This window comes from Opisthocomus hoazin, chromosome 6, assembly GCF_030867145.1.
Source record: "Opisthocomus hoazin isolate bOpiHoa1 chromosome 6, bOpiHoa1.hap1, whole genome shotgun sequence".
Lineage (NCBI taxonomy): Eukaryota > Metazoa > Chordata > Aves > Opisthocomiformes > Opisthocomidae > Opisthocomus > Opisthocomus hoazin.
Window position 1 is genome coordinate 26,730,133 of NC_134419.1, and position 24,239 is coordinate 26,754,371.

General features: G+C 38.3%; 1 protein-coding gene across 4 annotated transcripts in view; it reads right to left on the reverse strand.

Moving 5' to 3' along the window:
- The window catches only part of CRB1 (crumbs cell polarity complex component 1), a 112,440-nt gene that overhangs the window by 23,748 nt on the left and 64,453 nt on the right, over positions 1-24,239 (reverse strand). For all 4 annotated transcript variants that reach the window (XR_012764187.1, XM_075422321.1, XM_075422320.1 and 1 more), the window contains exons 6-11: positions 17,995-18,948; positions 13,930-14,480; positions 13,367-13,532; positions 9,737-10,643; positions 7,978-8,106; positions 5,484-5,610 (exon numbers count right to left, since the gene is read on the reverse strand). Coding sequence is in view for 3 of the 4 variants with exons in the window: in XM_075422321.1 (XP_075278436.1) it covers positions 5,484-5,610; positions 7,978-8,106; positions 9,737-10,643; positions 13,367-13,532; positions 13,930-14,480; positions 17,995-18,948 (2,834 nt within the window). In the remaining variant the exon portion in view is untranslated. The remainder of the gene's footprint in view (positions 1-5,483; positions 5,611-7,977; positions 8,107-9,736; positions 10,644-13,366; positions 13,533-13,929; positions 14,481-17,994; positions 18,949-24,239) is intronic.

The following is a 24,239-nucleotide window of genomic DNA, read 5'->3' on the forward strand; positions in this document are numbered from 1 at the left end:
TGAAATCCACCACCACTTTCAAGTTTCATGTAGATTCACGTGTACGTAGGAGAGGTTATGCTTTGTGAGGAAGAGCTGTCCCAAAGGTGTAGCTGATGATAACGTTCAAGAAACAATTTCAAAGTACAGCCTGAGCTGTTTGCCAGTCGGTGCAGGGATGTGTCTGCCTTTTGCTAGGACAAGCAGAAGCCAGCGCTGGTGGGATGGGCTGCTGAGCCTAATGGGGCCTCAGGGCACTCTTGGAAAACAAAGTGAAATGAACAACCAAACTCTGCATTTTTTTTTATTTTTTTTTTTACTCTCTGAAGATCTATTTCAGATAACAGCAATCTAAGTAACACAGAAAGAAGACTTGCTGGAGGTTTTTTGTGGCTATTTTTTAGGCTATAGTTCTTACAGCCAGGGTTTGTGGTTCTTGAGGTAGAAATTTTGAAGAATTTTTCAATGCAAATAAAAGTTTCCTTATTTTTAGGGAGAATCATTAACTCAAGATATAAAAGGTAAATTCCAGCCCTAAAAGTTAATAGATACAAGTGAAGTGCTCCCTTGGCTGAACTTTTCAGTATCAGGCCAGGAAAAAGATTTGCAATGAAAGAATGAAACCTGATTTCATCACTGCCAGTTCGAAGCAGATTTTTCCCTATTTTTAGTTTCACCAACATATTGTAGTCACATGCACTGAGTAAATTGAGTACGGGATCTAGTTTCTTAAAAATTAAATGTTGTGGGAGCAAGAGAATTCAAGTAAGCATACAACATCAAGGATATTTTCCAAGACACAAACACATGGGCTCTTTGTAGTTAAAATTGTGATAGGATACTGCTGGCAGAGTCCAAACAGTATTAGAGCTCCTAGAGAGGGGACAGTCAGTCAGAGCCTGGTTTTTAAGGGTCAGAAGTAGGACCTATTGTCAGTAAGGCAACTCTGTCATTCCTGTGTGTACATCCCCAGTGAAACAGGGCTCATGGGTTTGCCAAACATGTTAAAGTATACCCTTCCCCTCATCCCACAGCTGATGCAAATCCCTGTGCTCATCATTCTAGTGCCTCTATCACTGCTGTCTTTCCCTTCTTTTCAGAAATCTTACTTCTTCCTCAAGCATGAACACCGGTACTTCTCATTACCCATATTTCCGAATGACAGTCACTGGCATCTGAAAAACAATTTGAATCTCAGTATGAAAACATAGAGGGATCCATTACAAATAATATCAGTATTGAGCATCACAAGCCATGCCTCCAAAAATCATGACCTTGCTTGTTTGATCTCTTTTATTTGCATGTCTGGTATCCCTCCTCCAATTCTGAACATCTTGAGATGGTTGTTTTCCAAGCTCTTCTCAACACCTAAAATTATACGAACTATTTTTTAAAATTTTTTTTTAAATAAATGCTGAGATTCAGACAAAAGCATGAACTCATCTGTGAGTCTGTGTTCTACATAAAAATTTAAATGTCAAAAAATTTGCAATAAAATTGCAGCATTGGAGATGTATGAAGATCTTGCTGTTATATCTCAATCTTAAACATGAATAAAGGCCTTTTCAACCCCTAAAGTTCAAAAAAATCTTAGCAATTGGATGTATTTACAAAAAATTAGTGCCTAGTGTCATTATTCATTTAGCTGTTTTTTCATGTTTGCTTCTATAGCTGTTTCTCTTTAAATGTTCTACGACTGCATTTCTTTTAAAAATATAAATGTATCTTTGAAGAAGTTATTTTAATTAATCTGACATTTGTTTCTTTATTTTTTAACCTATTAAACTAGGAATATCAAGTCTGTTCTCCACTGGGTGTGTTGGAAGACCTGTGCGTGGGACAGGTACGGCCTACGGGCTCCGATAGCTCAGTGGAAAGGGATAACCCATCACAATGTTAACGGAGACCTCGTAACACTCAACAGTTTTCTAAGTATTGACAATATATAAGGAGGAACCAAGTAATAAGAGTCACTTCAAGCCATGTGGATAAAATCCCTCCCTCTCCGAGTTGTTCACTGTTTGTTTAGCTGTGCTCTGTAAGAGCTCCCCAGCCAAGGTAATCGCCCCTGATGGGTAACGTGGTACCGCAGCGGAAGTGACTCAAGGGGCCTGGAGAAGGCATAGGGAAGATGCGACCTTAGTTTTTGTGTGGTGTATCTGTAAAGTGCAAACGTTCAGAAAACGTGGCACACTTAAAGCAAATGAATGGAGTCATTAGCAGCAAATGAGGAGCAGACATAAAGAGACAAAGGCAGAAGGTTTATTTTGTGTATAAAGGTAGGAAAGTTATGCACACATGCACAATGGAGTTGAGAAAACAGAAGTACAAAGAGGAAAGGAGCAGCATTTCTGAAGTCAGGGGATGTTTCATGATGACAAGGCATTAGAGGAAGGAAAGAATTCAATTACAGATGTGAATTCAGTGAAAGAAGGAGTGAACTGATGCTCTGCTAATATATTCTGGATAAATAACTTGCATGTTGCTGTAAATCCATCTAAAACCTGTATTTAATATTGTATGTACAAGTTTCCAGTAATGAAGAGAAAGAGTTTTGGAATCTCTGTACAGATTTATTCTTTGTTTTTCGTATTATGCATATAGCTACAGTATGTCAGGCATACTGTTATTGCATGTATTGTTTTCGAGCTTTCTTCAACATTAACACCAGGATGAAATGTTTCCTTATTGTAGTGCACCCTGTAGGGTATATTCTATAAAGTACATAACAGTTTCATTTACTTATGTAGGAACTGAACTAAACCCAGTGAGAATAAATACCCCAAACTTTATTGTAATTTTCTTAATTTTTTTTTTTTAAAGTGGTTTGAACAGCTTTGGTTAGTAGCATCAGTTTTTCATTCGAGTTTTCAAAATTTCTGATTTCTTTGCTTTTGGTTAGCGTATTGAAATGATACGCTAGTTTTAATTTCAAGTTATTTGTGTTTAAACATTTCTTTTTTAATTTTAACAATATTGAACCAAGTAACATTTTTAGCTACGATGAAATGAAAGCTACATTTTGGAATAAAGTTTTCAGCATAATATGTTGTTTATTATTTTAAATTTGTCCATATGAAAGAAAATTGACATTTTACCTCAAAACAAGTTGAATGTTTTAATTTTGTTTTGTCTTTCTTTGGTATTTTAAACCAAAATGCAAACATTTCACACAGAATTATTGATTTCATTTAAAAAAAAAAAATCTTTTCCTCTGATGTGGTAGGTTCAATCACATTACTTTTTCTGGAGTAAAAAGCAATGCTCCAAAACTGTATTTTCATTGAAAAAAAAAATTGAAAGTGCAGTTTGGTTTTGGTTTGTTGTCTTTGACTGTTTCATATATTTCACAATATTACATGTGATTCCCAGCAAGATAATTAAGCGCTACATCTGAGAGAATATACAGTTTTGTTTCTGATACTGCTACATTCATTTCATCCCCAGTGCTGGAACATGCATTCCCATCTTGTGTTTACTGATTGCTTACAAAGAAGAAAGGATCTTTTAGTGAATGATTTTTTTAATTTTATTTTTTTAAAAATAAGATATTAACAAGAAAATTACTCCAGTCACTTTTCTGGTATAATGAAGACAGCAAAGAAGTTATCCTTGTGTAATACAATTATTCTAAATAAATATATTGTGCTTAAGTTTTCATACTAAGGCAGGTGCTTCAGCTGGGAATATGTGACATATCACAGGGATGGACCATGGGTTTTTTTCCACAAATATGCAAAAAATGTGTTTGTTCCTGTGTGTCGTTCCCCTCCTCGCCCCCCCTCCCCAAACAGAAGTAGACTTTTTAATAATGCAAGTGTTGCTGCAATTATGTGCTGAATAGTATTCAGAAAAATAACAGACTTTAGGACACTTATGAAAGTTGGGAAATAAAAAAATATAGGCTTGATGCTCAGGCAGTGACTGCTGCTATATTCTACCATGGCAAAATGGGAACCTTAACATCTCACTTCTACACATTTTAAGGTGCCTTAATGCAACTGTAGAATAAAGGTGGGATTTGCTCTCCATCAATATCCCAAGTCCAATCCACAGCAAGTTGGGTAGGACTGAAGAAACAGCGTCAGGTTTGAAGTGGGAGAAGCTAATATAGGTGGGCTGAAGGACTTCTGCAAAAGATCAGCTGTTCTCTCTGGAGTCATAAAACCTCATTTTATGGTGTTAGTTAGTCATTCTTGTAACTGCTACATGCCCTATCACTTAATAATAAAACACCCCCTTATACATACTTGTTCTTCTGAATCATCACTCAGGGATACTACTTGAATTACTAAGAGTCCAGAATCTATACAAGTATGATCATGAATGCCCAAAGAAATGGTTGCATCATTCATAAATGATTTTTGCCTTAAAGAATTGTTCAGAAAAACAAAAACTAACTTTTCACTACTGGTTTTTATTTGACAATGTACTTCAGTTGTGTCTATACTCTAAAATGCAACTACACAGATATTTTGCTGTAATATTTTTTGCTACATCTCCTGGTATTCATAATTTTTAGGCCTCTTATTTTCGTTCTTTAAAGAATCCATGGACAGCCAATCAGCTGAATTACCTTGATTACTTCCTAAAATGGAAAAATCCCATATTTTTGTCTGATGACACTCGTATCTATTGATGGTAACACAGATTTACTTAAAGTGTAGAAATATTTGTAATATCAATAAATCTATAATTTTAAACTCTGATGTACTTAGCCTTTCTTGAAAGAGGAATCACAATGAAGATTAAGATTACTGTATTATACCTCGGTATAACATATTGGAGGTGTACAGGCTACTGGAGCAGAGGTTCAGGATTAGTGATATCAGTGCAGGATTGTCACTAATTCAAATGGACATGAGAGTGTCCTCAGCATGCTGCCAATTGATAATCCAAACAATTACCTCATTATCCACTAATATCCTACACAATTTCAAAGATGTGAGACCTAACTACCAAAGAAACAGCGATGAACATGGTATGTGATGCAAAGATAGTGACCATCTGTAAGATTTAATGCTAAAGTCAGCCTTACTGAAGGCAGCAGGTCTTTGCCACTCATTGCAGTAGGGTTTGAATGCCACCATCAGTAAACTTATAGTTCTTGTTAATATGTATTGCCTGTTGGTGTGGTCCACTGGCAGTGTCTTTGTGGTGAAATGCTCTGGTGGAGGTGGGATTAAACACCTTTTAAGATCTGCTAGCATTTGTTTGAAACTTAAGTGAAAGAACTAAACCAGACCCAAAGCGATTAATGGATAATCATTCAAAGAAATATGAAACCAGTTTTACAACTCTGATGTTTATACTGCTGTGCTAAGCTGTTTGGTCAAGGCATCCTCTGCTGCATTAAAATACAAAAGTTTAAAGACTGCTTAATTGTCTTCCTGTTCACCCCACTCGACTGCTGGATCATCATCCATTCGTAGAATAAGATAGGAGAGAAGCTGAAAGAGATTCTGCCACAACAGTAAAGAGACAAAAAAGGAGAGGTCGCTTACATCTATCTCACAGCGGTCTCCAGCATAGTTCACATCGCAGAGGCAGTGGAACTTGTTGAGTAGGTTCTGGCAGAGGCCTCCGTTCAGACATGGGTCGGAGCTGCACTCATCAATGTCCTTTTCACACCTAGAGGAAAGACTGCAAATAGTGAGCATCTGAAATCACAAATCAAATGCATCCAACAGTCACGTTTTAAATTCAGAAGCTTTTGGGGGAAGGGAGAGGAGGATGCTGTATTTGAAATCTGTGGTATATTTCCGCACATGTTTAGGATTTTATCAAGTACCTGATTAGCCATGCTCAGATCCTGAACTTCCTGTGTTATTTTCAAGCACAGATAGTTAAGCCAGAAATTTCACCTCTGTAAAGGATTTTGTGGTTAGTGGTGCTTAGCAATACTAAATGAAAGTTTGTGTATGATTTCAGAGGCTGATCTGGCGCAAGTCCTGCCGACAGCTGCTTATCCGTTTTCTTTGTTACGGGGAGATGAGGGTACCTTTTCCTTCTCAGTAGTGTGGATGTAAGTCAAACAAATGCATGTCTTCCCAGCTGAGTGCTCCTGGGAATATTCACCTGTTTTTGTTTTTTTTTTCTCTCTCAATTCAGAATGCCAGTAGATCCCAGCAGAAGCTCCTATCTGGTCTCTCTGAGATGGGCCCTGAGAACGGTAAGAATGGTGCAGAACAGGGCTTTACAAGCATAAATACTTATTGTTAAATGTTTTTGAGCTAATTCTGATGATAAAGGAAATCTGAGCTCTCATAATTTCTCAAGGCAACCAATTGAACCTTAACGAGCAGTGTGTGAGACTGGCTGAAAACTAGTAATGATCTGTTGATTTTCTGCTCTGACAATTTAATTCTCTGGTCTTTTTTTTCAGATAACACTAACAGTTAGTCCTAATTGTTCTAGATGAAAAAGCAGGTTTATCTTGGAGAAGAATTTGAGAAACTCCCTCTGAATTATAGGAATTGCTTTGTTCAATCATGTTCACAACCATGCAATAAATTTTTAGTGTTCCATCAGAGAAGAGCAATTCTTTATATTAAACTCTTTTATCTGATTTTCTTTATCTCTAAAAATATTTCAACAGTTTCCTTCAATGGTAAATTATATTCATATACTTCAAAAAGCTAAATTAAAGTATTTATCAAATGTATATAAATTGTATAGCTATGAACTTACCTATGCAAATAAAAAACCCCACCAACCCCGCAAATCTTCCAGGGAATTAGGCACCTGAATCCAACTGAGTTTCAGGAACACCTGAAAACCTAACTCCCTTAGGTAATTTTGAAAATCCCAGCCTCAGTTGAATGAAAAATTCAATTTCAGGAGACAGCTGTATCTCCTTTTAAGAAAAGTAATCTTTTCAGGTTTCCTTTTCCACTTATTATTGAGTTCACTAGGCTTTTTTTGTGATCCCAAGTCAATTGACTGACAAAGAAAGATACTATTTTCTCTAGACTGTGCATCAGTGTCTTTCGGAGGGATGAAATACTGTCTTAAAGGAAAATGCATACTTTATCAATGTAATACATAAACATAAAAAAGGTTTTGGTTTTAATTTTCTTACTAACTGATATATTTGAATTTATTCAGGATAAAAAAGAAGTGAAATGTTCTCATTTGCTATACTGGAAGCTGCAAGCACAGCAGTACTACTGGTTTATGGTTTGGCAGCCTGGAGGAAAAGAGGACAAATAGTCCATTTCAGACATTGGAGCAGCATGCCTTGCTGTGATAGTTAAAGTGCAGCACACTTGGTACGAGGCTGCCATTCAATACGAGAATCATGGGAACCATAAAATAGGGATTATTGCCAGCCAGTGGGATGGATGTAAGGAAGGCTCATTCCCAAAGCTGTAGTTAGCAAGTTGCCTGGCAGGGGAAAGAAGAAGGAAAAAGTACTTTCCTTCTACCTTGAAGTCCCAAGAAATAGATACACCAAAGAAGTGTCTAACAATGTGCTTTTACTTTTTATCTTTTATTTTATGTAATTTTTTCACCTTTTTTTTAATATTGTGGGGTTGTACACAAACCTTCTGGTTGAGTCAAACGGTACAATGCAGATGTGTCTGCCAACTACACTGTGTACTGCGTGGGTAGAAATTTTCATTTCATCTGTCTTTTATAGCTTACTGTACTGTTTCCACAAAATCAGTGGGTTAATAAGTTTTTGAGAGAATGAAAACCTTTTGTTGAAAACGTCGTTGTGTTTGCAGAGCCAGCATAACTTGGGCCTGTTGAACTTTTGGATATTATACTCTGATGTAATGCTAATTTCACTAAGAGCATGTACAGTGTTTCCTTTCTCACTATCCCAAAAGTCTCAAAGTCACTCAAGCAAGGAACAGCTGAACTTAAACAACTGCTTTGTCTGTGTTTCTGCAGGAGGGCAAAACCCCTGTGGCCATCACCACCCTCTGGGCCTTTCTGGAACAGCTTTTGGAAGAATTGCTCCACACAGATCTGCTGGTCAAGGCATCTCACCGTTCTCCAGCAAATCCCGGCAGGCACACACACGTCAACTCGCCGCTGAGATCGGTGCAGTTGCCATAGTTGAAACATGTGAGGTTTCTCTCTTCATTCCCACAAACTGTATATGGTAATCTTCTGTATCTAGATCAATAAGAAGGCAATGGCAGTTATTTGCACCCTCCTTGTTTCTGGATGTCTCGTGCTCTATTTTCTTTTGACTCTAGTCCACTGCTTTAGTGGAAAATACTTAGATCTACTATGCAAATTTGTTATCTGAACGCAGAATCTAGTACTGTTTGTCTCCAAATAGAGGGAGCAGGGCTCTTGCTGTCAAGCACTCTTCAGTATCAATGGGAAAGGCATTACATTTTACCTGTAAATAAACGCACAGTTTCGGGGCTGCACATGCTTAGTGCCTTCTTGGTTTGCTCTTTGGAAGGGAAACCCCAGATCTGTGTGCATTGACACGCCTGGTGCCTGTGGTACTTGGGGTGCTCACAGTTAGTGGTAGGCAGCAGCTGAACTGGGGAGCAATGCTGTTACTGACTGGGCTATGGTCCAAAGGAAAGACAGCAGGAACTGGGGTTTAAGATTCACAAAACATGTCTTGCTTAACTTCTTTTATTTTGCTGAATTTAGTTTTCCTTTTCCAAGTATTTACTCACAAGTTAATGATTAATTTTTTAGCAAAAACAAGTAAACAAACAAAAAGGGACAACATTCTACCGATATTACTGGCTTGCCTCTATGTGATACCTGGACAGCTTAGTAGAGGAGTTCAAAAGAGAGACTTAGCGTACAAGACAGACCATACTGGGCCAATATAAGGCATCTTCAAATCTGAAGATGTCCTCACTACTCACAAAAACTCAACAAAACCTGACAGTTATGTAATTTTAGCCTGAAAGAACTGTGGTTGGAGAGCATGAAGACAATTGTCTGTTTGCATCCTTTGGGCTGCAGCAGACTGGGTTTGTTGGAGTCCTCTGGAGGAAGGAAGAGGATTTTGTTTTCTCCAAGAGCAACAGGACATGCTCAGAAGGGAGAAGTTTATCATGTGCAGAAAAGCTCAGTTAAAGGAGAGAGAGGCCAGGGAAGAGCCTGCAGCCTTTAAAGAGGAGTGTCTGAAAAGAATAGGAAACAGGCATGTGAGGAGTCTCAGAAATGATGGAAAGAGCAGGCTCTGTGATGTCTGCAGCCACCAGGACTGCTGGGCTGAGAGAGCAAGCCTGGAGGAAAAGACCCACCTAGAAAAGATGCTGTGGGTAGGGAGAAAAGCTTCTTTACAAGCCTTCATACTGTTATTTTTGCTTACCCACCAACTCTGAATTTCTCTACTTATAGTTCTAGAGCTCTATTATTCTAATAAAGCATAGTTTTAGAGATTCAAAACCCTTTAAATCTTTTTTTTTTCCTAAAAAAGATGTAACACATCTATCTCCGAGCTCTGGTGAACTTGTAATCCTGTCACCAGAGACCTCATAGGACCCAGGCTGGCAGCAGAGCTTGGGCATCAGAGCTGCGCCTTGTTCCCTGTCTCTTTGCCTCATCTGTCTCTTCCTGAGCTGCCAGCTCTTCACTGCCTCGGTCCACATCTAATTGATCTGTATAGCTTTCTGTACTGCAGACTCTTTATACATTAATTCTGAAGCCATGATTAATATATATGTAGATGCATAACATCTGTGTTTAAAATGGAGACATCAGTGATGTAATAACCCTTCAGAAAAATACCTGACAAAATCATACTGATCTGCCTTGTTTATAGTACCTGCAAAATTTTCCAGTGAAGTTACCAGCACACAGGCAAGAATATCCATTGATCCCATCAACACAAGTGGCCCCATTTGCACACTGGTGGCCACGGCAGTTGTCTATGTCCTCTTCACAATTTAGCCCTGTGTAACCAGGTTCACAACTGCACTTGTAAGAGGTGATCCCGTCAGTGCAGTTTCCATGAACGCAGGGGTTTGAAGAGCATTCATCGATGTTGACTTCGCAGTGGGTGCCCGCCCATCCTTTGGGACATATGCAATGGTAAGAAGTATAGAAGTCTTCACATATCCCCTCATGCATACAGGGATCTGAGCCGCAGACATCAACCCGCAAACAGCCAGTCAGAGCAGGGTTTGCAGATATTTTGAGAAATTGCTCCTCTTGAGGTTTTTTAGTAGGGATGTCAGCATTTTCGAAGTATGAGAGATAAATGCCGCTGATTTCTATGGTGCTCATACATCCTCTCAGGCCATCCAGACTGTCAAAAGCCTTGTCAGCCACATAGATGTCTGTCTCTTCTCTTAAAAAGTTGAGGCTTCCTGCAGCAGTTGTACTAGTTGCAGTGTCTTTCTTGTTATCTATATCAACGTGCCATCTAGAGAACTGGGACAGGGGCTCTACCATAGAGACCATCACTTGGTGCCATTTCCCATCACTCACAGGCAGTGAACTAGTAAGGGTCAGCTTGTAAAAGCTGTTGCCACTTTGCAATTGAAAGAGTAATTTGGAATTGTGAATACTGATGGTAACAAACTCTGGCTCCTTCTCCGCGTACAGCAGTATCACATCAGAGTCCCTAGTTCGAAAGCCAAACATGATATTGGTGAGGTCTCTGCTGATTTTTCCATTGCTTCTGTAAAATATCGCACTGCTTCGGCCACTAAACACTGCATTAGCAAGACCTGTGCAAAGATAATAATTGAGAAACCAGGCCAAGTTTAAACCAATACACGTGGAACAATATCTCTTCAGTGCCCCATGCTCCCTGTCATGTAAGTCCTTTTGGGTTTGCTGAAAAACAAATTCCACCAGTGTGTCAGTTATTCTTGCCTGCCCCTTATGGCTACAGAAATCACAGGGCAGTGCCAGCACCAGCTATATCAACATGAAAAGTGTCCTGCTTTGCATCATCTGAAGTTATCATTCTAAAGATACAATTCTATATTAGTGTTATCTCTCCTTTTCCTCTTTAGACAAAGAGAAGGAGGTGATCATAATTGTATACAACTCAAACCTGAGGCTGAGAAGCTATTTCAAAAGCAGATATATATTTGTCATTTTATATTTGTTCCCTAAGTACGGGCAGCTAGGTATTGCCCATGAAAGATCTGGATGGGGTGAACCTCTATTCTCAATTCCTTTTTTGTTAGGTAAAGCACTAAACAGGTTTTACAAAATATTTGATTGGATCCCAATTTACTCTCACTGATGCAAAAAGGGTTAATTGAATTAAAGTCAGCTGGCAAGAAGCCCCTTCAAAATCAACATAAGAAGGGTCATGCCTGTTACATTTAAAGCCAGCTTCTCCTGCCGCATGCGCACTGCCACAGCCCAACTGATGGCACCGAGCCTGTGCTAGTGGGACTGGGAGGGCAGCGGAGTACTCATTTTGTACTGCTCTGAGTGAAAATTGATGGGCAGCATTGGAGCAGTTTTATGGACATCTTCACAAAAGTATTTGACATATTTCATTAGCATTGTTTCAAATAAAATGCACTAACTTGCTGGGCTGTAAATTGCACATTCTGAGATTTATGAGGATTATAGACAGGGAGGAGGGACAGGAAGGAATGTCTTCTGTCTGTACTTCAGACAAATTTAGCTTCGCAAGATCCTAGCACTGAGATAAGGTGGGTTCCTGAACTATCTTTGGGCTCAGTGAATCTTGATGAAAGGAACCCCTGGGAGTCCCAGCATGAAATTGTTGACTGCATAGCCTGATACTAAGGCAGCAGAGGTGTAACTACACTGCCCGGCGCATCAAATGTGGCATCTTTCTCATAGGAAAAAATTCCTCAGAGGAAACCATACTAAAAATGAAAGTCAGAGCTTTTCAAAATTATTTCTGTTTTTAAAATGTCTTGCAAAGTTGAGCTTTTTAAGCTCATAAAGCTAAAATACATCTGTAGAACTCTTATTAAGTCCTGAGCACAGCAAGCCATCTGAATGTGCTTTTACTCTCAGTTGTGACACTGGGCATACAGTTTTGCTGTTACTTAATGTTCCCCACATCAGCTTCCTGTATCGGCTTTTTCTCTTTTTTTTTGGAGTGCATGTTTTCCTAACAGGCTTGCTAATCATAGCCATCTAGGAGGAACTATAGCCACTGGCCCCAGAAAACAGCTCTTTTTCTGCCTTAGCTTGAAATGGTATCCAGAGCATAAGACACTAGGCTGGCAGAGAACTCACTGGCCAGTAAAATTCCTTTTTTTCATTACCTTGTGCTGAACAGCAAGAAGTCTGTGCTGTAGCTAAGAAAACAACTAGTTAAAAATACAGCTCTGTAGTGCAGGATTTTTTAAATATCTTTTAGGGAAACTTCCTCGTATTGCCATGTAAACCAGCACAGGCATCTAAGGGTGATGTAACAGTGTAAATGACCTTGAGTTTAGCAAAAGCAAACAGTTCAGATACTTTTCACTTGTCTCTGTGTGTTCACATTCTACTGTAATATGTAATAGTAAAGTTTATGAGAGAATGTAATTTCATGTAATCATTAAAGACATCTATTAGAGAAGGTGCAATTATTTTCATTTCAGTTATAAATTTTAACAAGTGCTGCAATGCTGATTCTAACAATCTCAACAAAAATAGCATCATATTGGTCTGTCAGCAAATTGTCTATGATAGAAATCTTCTGTTGACCAGCCTTCTTATTCCTAAGAGTCAGCCATTCTAACAGCTTCCATCAGACTCTGTGTGTATTTATCTTCCTTCACAGCATCATTAGGGCTTTCTTTGATAGCAAAAAGAAAAAATATTGCTCCAAAATCCTTACTTGCTTTTTAAATTCCACTCCGGGGCGGGAAGGAGAAGGAAAGAGATATACAGGGTGGCTAATATGTTCTTAAGACAGCTAATGGTCATCAATTTTCAAATAGACTGCTTGGCATGCAGGTGCTTTGTATGAAGATACCAGCTGAATAACTGTACTGCTGGTATTAAGATGGCTTTCTTCAAAGATATTTCACATTTAACAAAATCAAATGATGCAATGTGTGTCATGTAGCTTGTCTTTTCAGGAGGGTAGAGAACATCCTAAGGTTAATCCAACACTGGATATCCTTTTGTCTCTTTGCAGTGGAAGTATGAGGGGTGCACTCACACGCTGGCAATGTACAGATCTATTGTATGACCTCGACAAATTGTGTTGAATCAGTCAAAAGTAAAGGCCCTGTAAACATCGATCTCTGTGTCAGGGGGTCTGGTTGAAAATTTCTGGGTTTGGTAGGGCAGCCTCTTCCCATTAATGTTACTTACAACTGACATCATTATTATTTTAATACAGAAATAATATTTGAATAAACTTTAAAGGCAGTGAATATTGAGTTTTGAGGAAATGCTGATGAAAATTTCTATTGTTTCTAATCTCCAAAGATGATAGGAATAACTGAAATGTACCTACATTCAAATCCTTGGTGTACCAGCTGGCATTGTGCTTCAAGAGGACAGGGCCCAAGCTCACACCACTTAACATCCTCACATGCCTTCCCCCCTGTGTTAGGGGGGCACGTGCAAGTGAAGTCATCCCAGATTGAATAGCACACACCACCGTTGTGGCAAGGGTTGGACTATGGGGAAGAAGAAGAGAGTTGTCTAAGTATGAATAAAAGCTGGTGGACTCCCAACTCTAAAGATTGGGGACTGCTTGACAAAAAGGAGAATTCTGTTTGGTTGTTTCAGATGGGAGGTGATAAAGACCAGTACTATAACAGCACAGTATATTCAATAATTGGTGAAAAACAGTATTACAACCTTAAAATATTTTAATTGTCCCCTATGTAAATACATTTTTCTGCTGATATTCATCATATGTAGCACAACTCAACAAAATCTGCTCTTTGTAACATTTTTACATATTTTCCAAGGATGTCAAAATCATCAAATAATGTATGGGAACATATTAAAAAGTAAAAGAAATTCCCCATTATAAACATGTGAAAATGCTCTGAAATGTGTCATTCTTACCTTGCAGAGGTTGTCACCAGTGCAGCCTTGGGTGACATTGATCAGAGTTCGGTTGATAAGAGAATTCAGTGGATCGGTGATGGGGAAGAATTCCAGCGGCTGGTTATTCACTCTTACATCTTGGATGCAGCCTTTGAAATACCTGCCATTTCTATCAGTTTCTTTTTTATCTGGTAGGCCTCCAATGTATAGAATATCCTTGCTTTGGATGGTTAGTACTGGAGTAGAAATAAAACCTAGGTATTGAGAGGACTGGAACAATTCCATCTTATTTGGTTCTATTTTTAATGTTATGAAGTAAAAGTTTCCATCGTTCATGGAGTGTTTCCCTAATAACTTAATGGAATTTAGAGCTAACATTGTGAGTTTTCCACCTTCCAAGTAGACTCTTACGTAAAGGTAAGTACTGTTTCTCAAAGCCAGTAACAAGCCAGAAGATTTGCGTGTTCGAACAAACATTGATATGTTCAAATTTTCATTCTGAGTGGCATCAACAGAAAAAGCAGCATAGCCTGAGGAGTCCTCAGATCCAAACCGGCCTGGAATGTACTCTTGAGGTTAGAGATATAAGAAGAGATAAAACAAAAAAAAGAGAAAAAGGGAGGAAAATAAAATAGTTAGGGCTAAATGACAAGGGAGCCAATGCAATGATCAAATAACTATTTCTGGTAATATTTATGTATAGTAGTAAGATGTGCTGGTATTTATGGATGAATAAAGACTTGATCCAGCTGTAAATAGCTTCTATTTCAACATTCCTGTTGACTTCTATGGCTGTAGCATTAAGCCCCAGTACAGGACCAGCTGTTACATCATTTGGCATATTTTTCCCCTTTATTGTTCTCTGCGTAATGCTGTGTTTTCAAATAGTTAAACAAGGACATATTTCTACAGTTTCCTGCACTGGTCCTCAGAAAGATTGTTTTGAAAAGAACCTAGCTGCTTCAATCCTCTGATGACCATGGAATTTAATGTAATTCTGAAACTTTGTGATATTTTTTGCAATGATTCCAATCGTAGAAATAGCCGAAAGCTGCTCAGCAAACCCCTGTTGTATAAAACCTTCAAAGAGGGCACCTATTTGGTGCTGCATGGCCTCACTTCTGTTGCTGGGGCTCAACACATGCTCACAAAGACCAACTTGTATCCAGTTATGTATGGTGCTCAGTCCTGTGAGTGCCCATAATGCTGTGGTGTTGCGGGGGGAAAATCGTCCAGGATTGTGTAAGCCTTTTTCTTTTTTCTTTTTTTTTGTGCTTATCAATTAAAACAATTAAACCAAAACCATCTGTGTCCCTCCCATACTCTTTATTTTCAGTAATGATTTTCAGACTTGTAAGGATACAAATATGTAGCCCAAACCATATTTTATTCTGATGAATCATCTCGTTAAAGCACAACAAAGAGTTTCTATTTTTACACTTTAAGTTTCGTGATCTTGTCCTCAATATTATAGACTTCCTGTCGAAACACTTTCAAGAGCTATTTTTAATAGATCAAATTGATAGAAAGAATAAACCGAGCTTCTTTAAAATGCTCGCATAAATAAAGAGTCAGTCCTCTTTTGTACAGTAAAACTCTGAGAGCAAGTCCTCATAGGCCAAGTTTCCGCCTGCAGCACTACTTTTTTTTATGACTACATTAAAAAATCCAATGAAAATCGGGGACTGACTGTGAAGCCCCAACAGATCCTTAATAACCACACTGCACTACTATGTGTTATGGGAATATTATTTAGCAACAGGGATAAATCCCTTGTTCCTAAATAGACAATTTCATAAATAAATTAATTTTGAAATATTTTAATTCTGTGAATATGATTACCTATGTATCTACACCTGCTTGTTAAAACTCTGTTATGTAGAAATAAGTATTTGTTGAAATGGGTGTTCTGAGGCATTAAATCTCCTTAAGATGTACCTTCTCTGTTAGGTGGTACTGGAGACTGAGACATTTTTTCATGAGGGTGAAAAGAAAATTTCTGCTGGCATGAGGATTACACATTTGCAATATTAGAAAGAAGCATTAATCTTCAAAAAGGTATTTCATGTTCACAATTACTTTCTCTCTATTTATAAATATACACATATATCTCATCAGTCTGATCTTCTGTTTGATGAGAAGGCTAGCATCACCTTGGTCAATATTAACCTCTTGGGTCACAACATCTGGATGTTGATCAAAATAAGTCAACATCTGTTTGTTATTTTGTATATGTAGAGAAAATATTGCCTCTTGTCAATTAAATACTTGGCAGCAACTTTTCTTCAAAAAGACACTAGCATTTCTTATGTTATCCTTTACCGCAAGTCTCCCCCACTCTGCCTCTTAAGAAACCTGCTATAGTCTTTTAAATATGGCATATATCTAGAACCTATGTATCAAAACGGCATGGTGCCACAATTTGCAAGGAATATTGTGGTCAGCAGGAAAAAAAAAAAAAAGCATGCTTTCTCAACAGTTCTAATGCCAGTATAAGCTTCTCCTGGCCCTGACTGGTTTTAATTTTGCTTCATATAAGGAGGCAAACATATTTACCAGATGTTGTCCCGTACTCCAAAGTTGCTTTCCAAATCTTTGGATAAATTACAACTAGACTTCAAAGAAGTCTGCTACAATTACCTCTCAGACTTTGTCATTTTGCAATAAAACCAAAAAGAAAAACTATTGAAAAGTATTGATAACTATTAAGTATAGCATACAAAATGAAATTGTATTTAAACATTTTGAAATGCATTTCAAGCTACAGCTTTCTGCAGCAATGCATTCAATAAATCCCTGGGGCCAGTCGTTCAGCTGATGTCAATCAATGTAGCTTCATTGGCGGCAGTGCAGCCGTGCCAGTTTACACCAGTTTAGGATCTGTCCATTCCAATCTGACCATGGCTCTGCTGTTGCACTTCATTTTTTCCAGTCCACTTGCCAAATATATATACATAAATATATGTATGTATGTATGTATACGTGTAGGTATGTATGTATTTCTTCCTCCCTAAACGTTGCTATGATTGACCATGTGTGGATGGTTACTAAGGGGGCAGAGAGGGAAACAGGGGCAAGAGCATTGCATGGAAGACTCAGTCCTGTACAATTTTCTTAAACAAAATTATTTGTTTGAAATCCCTAAAACTTTCTGTGAGGTAGGATTGCAGACCCCACCCCAAAATGTTCCTGAGGGGTGCTGCATTTACAGCTCCAGATGGTTTCACACTCCAGAGGCAGTATAGCAGGGAGCTGGGCAGAGACCTCCTGTTGTCCATCCACTTCACCTCAGCCTGTGCTTGGAAAGATCATTTGTAGCAGGAAAAGTGTTACGGGCATCCGCAGCTCTTGTACTCCTGCTTGTCGCTACCAAAGAGGCTGTTTGCTGAGATATGCTCTTTTGTTTGCTGAGACATGGACACGTTTCCCTCTGGTCACCAAGCAGCTCTCTGGTAACGGCCGCCTTCATCTGCAATTCTCCCGAGCTGCCTTGGGAGCGGCTGAGAGATGAATGGGCCCTGTTTCTAGCCTCTGAAACCCTGTCTTCTCCTTGGGCTAATCAGATTAAGTTAATAGTATAATCTCGTTCTTTTTTTAAAATTGGAATCTGTCCTTTTTTAACTTGCAGTACTTTTGCTTGCCTTTCATTGCCTTAAATGAGTTTCTTTATAAAAGCCTAGAGAGCTTGAGGATAAAATTTTCAAAGAATGCTTTGAAAGTAAGACTTAAACTCCAAGTGACTCGGTTGCTTTCTAAATTTTACTTGGGGTGCATAACCTCCAGTGAACTACAGTTTTCCAGAATTTATGGTGTGCTATGAGCACTAAGAAGATTTTAAAATGGGATGAGTGGAATCCACCAGTTTAGCCTGACTCTTTTTGTCAGACTGAAAAGCAACCTTCCCAGGAAAGAAACTAGAAACTAATGAAGGCGTGCTACTACTAACCTCTTGCACTTTCCTCCCGTTTGACATTAAGCTCCAGAGATCCTAAAGGCCACGCCGTTTCATCACCAGGTAAAGGGGATTGTTTATGATCATGTTTTCAGCAACTGCTTAAACCCCAAATGCCAGCATTCCCTTACCTGTTGCGCAGCTTGGGCCGGTGTACGGCCGGTAGCAATCGCAGTGGTAGCTCAGCCACAGGTTGGTACAGCGTCCCCTGTTCCGACAAGGGTGGGTTTCACACCAGTCCTTTCTAGTACATCCTGTCCTGATATTTAAAGATGATTCAGGTGATACATTCTCTGGAGTAATAATATTCAAGTCTATCTCAATGTCCTGAAGACAGCCTACAAATGAAGGTGCAGAATGTATATTATAGATGTTAAGTAGAGAGTTGCTGCTAATGTTCCCCACTGGTAAGCCGCCCAAAAACGTGCTCTGAAATGCAAGCATCACGTGATCGTTCTCTATCACAGCAGATGTTTTACTGAGACATGATTCTACACAAGAGCTGTCAAGCAAATTAAGAGTAACAGCCCTTGCCAAGGTTACCTCCACTGAATGCCATTCTCCGTCACTGACATTATGTGAAACGTGCAAAAGAGCTTGTAGCTGGTTATCCACTTGCACAGATAAATGTAAGTAGCCATTCAGTAACTCCAGCTTCGCAAATGTATTTTTCTCCCCTCGGTAAAACAGAAGAGCTGTAGGTTGCACAGTTTGAAACCTCAGGTTTATATTATAGAAAAATTCCTTTTTAGGGGTCAGGGGATTCTTCAACAAAAGGAAACTGTTTCCTTGAAATGAAAACGTCGTTATGGTTTCACAGTGTGTTCCAGTATAGCCAGCTGAACATATGCAGCTGAATCCGTGTTGGCCATTTTTTAAATGTGGGATACATATTCCATTGTTTTGGCATTGCTGATCAGTACAGCCATGGAGAACTTCTGTACAGTTCCAGCCACCGTAATAAATCCCTTCTTTGTCTGCAGGTAGGCAATGGCAAGTGTAATTCCCAGGAAAATTCTCACAGATTCCACCATTTTGGCAAGGGTTCATGTAACATTCATTGATATCTTCATCACAGTGAGTACCTGGAGAATAGACAAGCATTAGACATTCTGGACTGGATAACTGGAGCTCAAAAAGACATTTTTAATAATGCGTTTTATTAAATTATCTTTAATTAGAACGGAATGTCTTCATAAATCGATGATTGACTCACAAGTCTAAAATATGTTAAATATAAAAATACTGTTCACATGCCATGGTTTTCTTGTGCAAGGTATTATATAAGCACCTTAGCAATAATCACTTTCTGGAGAAAAGAATCAAACAAATTGACAGTTTTGATATGGATAGCGTGATGAAATTGAGATAAAAATCACCTCTGAAAGATACGACCAAGTAATTGTTTCCCAGCTATTCCGTGGCAGAAATTTAGAATGCTTTGAGAGTAACTGCATTATTTATCCATATAAAAAGCCAAGAATTGTTGCTTAATTCATATTCATGATACAGTATGTTGATGAGCTGAAGTATAGTCTGCTGGTCTTTCTTTCACATTCATTCAAACAATAGAATCACAGACTAGTATGCCTGGTCCCATATTGAACATTTTGGAGCAACAATCTTCAAGTGAGAGCCACAGGACTTGTAAGTACTATATGATATAGTGGGACAGACTGACTGGCAAGTAGGTGAACATCCCTGTAAAATGTATGTATAGTGAGCTGGCTACCTGAAGAATGAAATTCACAGAGTGAGCAGGGAGCTGCCCAGTGTGACAATAAGAAATCCAAACAGGAGCTTAAACCTACACCCTGTTGGCGGTCTGGGTGAGATGCAGTGAGGTGCACCCCGTCCACAACGAGTGGGCAGTTGCTGCATTTCAAGGCTAAGTGCCTACTGCAGTTATTCACAGATGAACAATGCATCTCAGGTCTTCCGAAAACAAGGTAGCAGTGACTCCTGGTCCATCAGCCATGGTCTTATACTGTGAGGAGAGTGCCCCTGGGACATGAGAATCTGAGAGAAGGTGTTGGAGGGGTTTGAACTTGTATGTCTTAGCAGAATATTCCTTGTACCATGTATCTACAGTGGAAATTTCTTTACCTCTCCTATGTACAAAATACAAAGCAAGAAAAGATGAAACAAATATTTTCTCAAATGTCTCAGAGCTTGCCAATGAAAGCACTTCTGTAGAAGATGGGCAATACAGACTCAGATTTCCTCTTCCATATAATACTTGGCTTCTGGTATATTGGGTAAAAAGAGAGTTCCCCATCTCAACTTCATTGTATTTTGACAGATGTGACCTAGGCATGTCTACTCGATCAGACTTCACCAAATCTGTTCCTCTTGTAAAACTAATCTGTTTATCCCTCTTGCACTGTTGTTCATCTATTAAGTGGTAATTATAGTAACTTCTCCCTTGAGCAATCAAGTGAGCAATATGTATGCAATGGATGTTTCTTATCTCCCTTGGAAGCAGTCAAAATATCCAAATGCCTTTTTGAAAACTCATGCTAAGTGCAGCTCCTAAGATTTCCACTTCCTTTCACAGTTATTCTAGAGAAAAATAAGAAATACTTTTCAGCTAGTTTTCAAACTAGTATCATCAGCACAAAGTAGTTAACAGACATAATTATTTCTGTCCCCACAGCAAAACTGGTGCCTGTGAATTAGTTAATAGGGTATGCTGACACTCACAGAGTTGCAGCTAGGTACCAGGCAGCATTCATAGCTTTACGTACAAACTCACATTGAGATTTATTTTTACAGCAAAACACAGCGATTTTTCATGGAAAATTACAGAGCAGCATTCAGCCACAATGAATTGCTTCAAATAGCAGTAGATAAACGTAGCTACTCTGGCTAATTCCTTGCCTGTCCACTCTATTCAGTCACAGTTGTATACTAGACCCATCTCGGCGAGCAGTAGGTTACAGGAGAGCCAGAAGGGAACTGAGAATTTGTTGAGATTTGTTTGAAAGATTAGCCAGTGAAGTGGTCATAGCACGTATAGAAAAGACTCTCTCTGCAGTGATCCTCCTCGCTCATCAGTCTTCAATTATAGCACATAGTTTCCACTTCAAGCTTTGGATTTTCAGACACAGCTAGTGCTATCTCCCTGGTCTGGCAGTCTGGTTTTACAGCAGCAGTTTCTCTCTGTTTCCCAGCCAGGCTCATATTTATTCTAACGTGAGATGTCTACCCATACCTTAATGTGTAATGGCATCTGGCAGAAATATGACTCATTGGGATTGACTTTCTCAAAGTGAAGTGCACTTCCCAAACCATTCCTGACTGGGGGCCAGAATGATGCCTGCTTTGCCCAGTTTGTGGCAATTTGTGTGTTAGTAACTTGTCGTGCTTTTGCTATTTAAGTATATGAAAACTGAAGTTACCGTGAGCTGTTTCCTGTTTTGGTCCATGTTTTAGTACATCTTCTATCCGATATTGCTCATCCCCTGCTTTGACGTCGAGTACAATGTGTCCACAGGTCTTGTAATAAAAATTAGTGCAGCCCTGAAGCAGTAGGATCAGGGATGTATTTAGCCTTGTCACAGGGCTTCAGAGTTGTCAGAGAGTGCTTAAGGATTTACAGACTGGGAGCCCCTATAAAACCTTTCACAGAAAAAAGCAGCATAGTGGGGCTTTGAGCAACCTGGTCTAGTGGAAGATGTCCCTGCCCATGGCAGAGGAGTTGGGAAAAGATGATCTTTAAGGTCTCTTCCAACCCAAACCATTCTGTGATTCTGTGCTAGTGAATTGCTAGATACTTAGTTGCTGCATTTTCAGTAATGCGTGATGACTCTGCACATATTAGTTTATTATCCCACAGCACCTGCAAGGCATCACCTTTGCGTTGTAGCTTGTGGTCTGAGTCACACCTTGCAACAGTGACTTGTCTCTGGAAAGGATGAAACAGATGCATAAACTGAACCCAACTTTAGTGTTTAGTGTCTGTGTTGCTCTCTACTTCATCAAATTAGACGTAAAATCTAATGAAATCATTTAATGAGAATGCTAAACTGCTTTGGAAATCATACATGTTTCTACCTTTAAATTAGGAGAACATATTTGATAACAAAAGCATCAACGTCTAAAAACAAATAAAATTAGTTTTATGAGGAGGTACATGTATTACTGTTAGTGTATTCCTTGCCTACAGAAAACTAATAATACCAGTTACTAAATGCAGAGTGACTATGATAAAGCCATGTAAATACATGTAATTTCATAAGCATTTCAGTGTCTGAATATAATGCTTATTTTTTAAGTAATGATGTTAATAATATGCTTCAAAATAATTATTTTGCAGGGTTGTGTGTATATATGTACACACATGTATACACTTACATCTATATGCCTACTATTTCGTAATAAGATTAGCACAAACATAAATATAGGTCGCACCAAAAGACAAATAACAAACCATTTTTTTCATATCAAGAATAAATAAATCAGCTGTTCTTACAAGCGGTGTTGATATTGCTTGTTATCTACCAATCCCTATACAAGCAAAGACCACTGTCACTCAAGATAAAAGTCCTCTAGATAAAAGGATTAGTCAATATCTATAGAACTGTATAAGCAGTTCAAATAGCTGAAGTTGGAGGGCAAGTTTAGCATGTTAAAAAAAGTATTCTCAAAAGATATAAGACATACCAAAAGCAAGTACAAGGGGAACTACTACTTTCTTCTTGGTGGTTATGTGCATTAGGTCAGCTAAACATACTTGTGTTCTTAAAGTAAGAAGTATAGTAAGATCATTCAGCATTTTCTCTTCTAAATATATTACACATATATGTAACACCTAAAATTTCAGATAATGTGAATATTTTAATCTTGTTTCGATAGATAATGATTTTTTTCCTCTGGTGAAGTTTTATTCAAAACAGAGATAAAACAGCTCCTTTGTCTCAGTTTGATAACAGCACTCATATCTATCTCCTTTTTTTCACTTACACATTATTACTACAGCCTAGCTCTTATCTAACTGTTCACCTCTTAATTAAACATTTCAGATTTAGCAGCAAAGGTTTCCTGCAGAAGCAAGATGACAAAAGCAGTTATTCAAGCATAATTCCACTGAATGCCACTAATTTTCATTTTGATTAAACAATTATAAAAGTATTATCCAAATTACACTTTTGACACACAATTTTGGTTAGAAATCTGTTTACAGCCTTCTGCCTTTCCAGTTCCTTGATGTCACATAAGTATCAACCAAGTACAAGCAGTCTGGATAGATACTACACGTTCAATACAGTCTAAGTGCACATATAATTTCACAAAAATAAAATATTTACCTGTAAACATTGTCACTAAAATGGTGTAAACCTGTATCCTAGTTGCAATCATCTCTTTCCAAAGGAAAAAGATTGTTTAGCACTTAAGCAGTCCACAAAGTAAGTTTCTGCAAAATTCAAAACAGTTAATATAAAGGGTTCCTTTCCAGGATTAACTTGCTCCACTTCGGTACCTGCTGATGTAGTCTGGTGGTGCATTGTGCCCAAGCCAGATCAACACGGCTTAAAGTAAGACTCATTAAAGTCCTTACATAATAGATATGTATTCTACTTAAATTCTTTTTCAGCATGTTCTGTCCAAGTGTGCTCACACTAGACTTTGATTATCTTTCACAGAAAGCCATATTTTTAGGATCTGTCCAAAACTGATTTGTCACTGTTTGTTGTTTTACAAGGTGTTGTTTTTTAAGACTGTATTTTCTTTCATTTTCAAGAGGTTCAACACTTTCACGGTCACTGTCATTCAGAGAAACTGTACCTCTCAATAAGCATACAGAAAAGACCTACAATTGGATCTCGTTTCTTTATTTTACAAAGTTTTTTTGTTCCATTTGCTCTCATTGTACTACTTACTGGTAATTTGTGTCTATAGATTTTTGAGTGTGCTAAAGACAGGAAAAAAATTTACTAGAACATTTTCTTTCTTCAGCTCTTGAGCAAGACATTTTGATTTAGACCTAATTTAATGAGAGTAAAATAGAGTTCAGGAGACTGAACTACTTATTGCTGTGATAATTTAAGCAGCAGATTTTTTTGTTCTTTTCATTATATTTTATTTACATGATGAATTGTTTAAAAAACATTGCTAGAGCAATATCTCTTTGTGTAATTAGTGAAATAATTATAAAGCGAGAGTGTCTTTCCCTGAGTTGGTATTTATACCATCTAACAAGCATATGGCAAACTGTGGATTCAGATCTTTGTTTTGCCAGTTTCCCATTTTAAAATTTCAACAATGGATCCTGAAGCCGCTCTCAGCCTGTACCCAAGAAAATGCTGGGTTTTGGCAAACACGTTTTTCAGCTCCTTCTTCTCCCTCAACCCATTCATTCGTTAATTAGGAAATT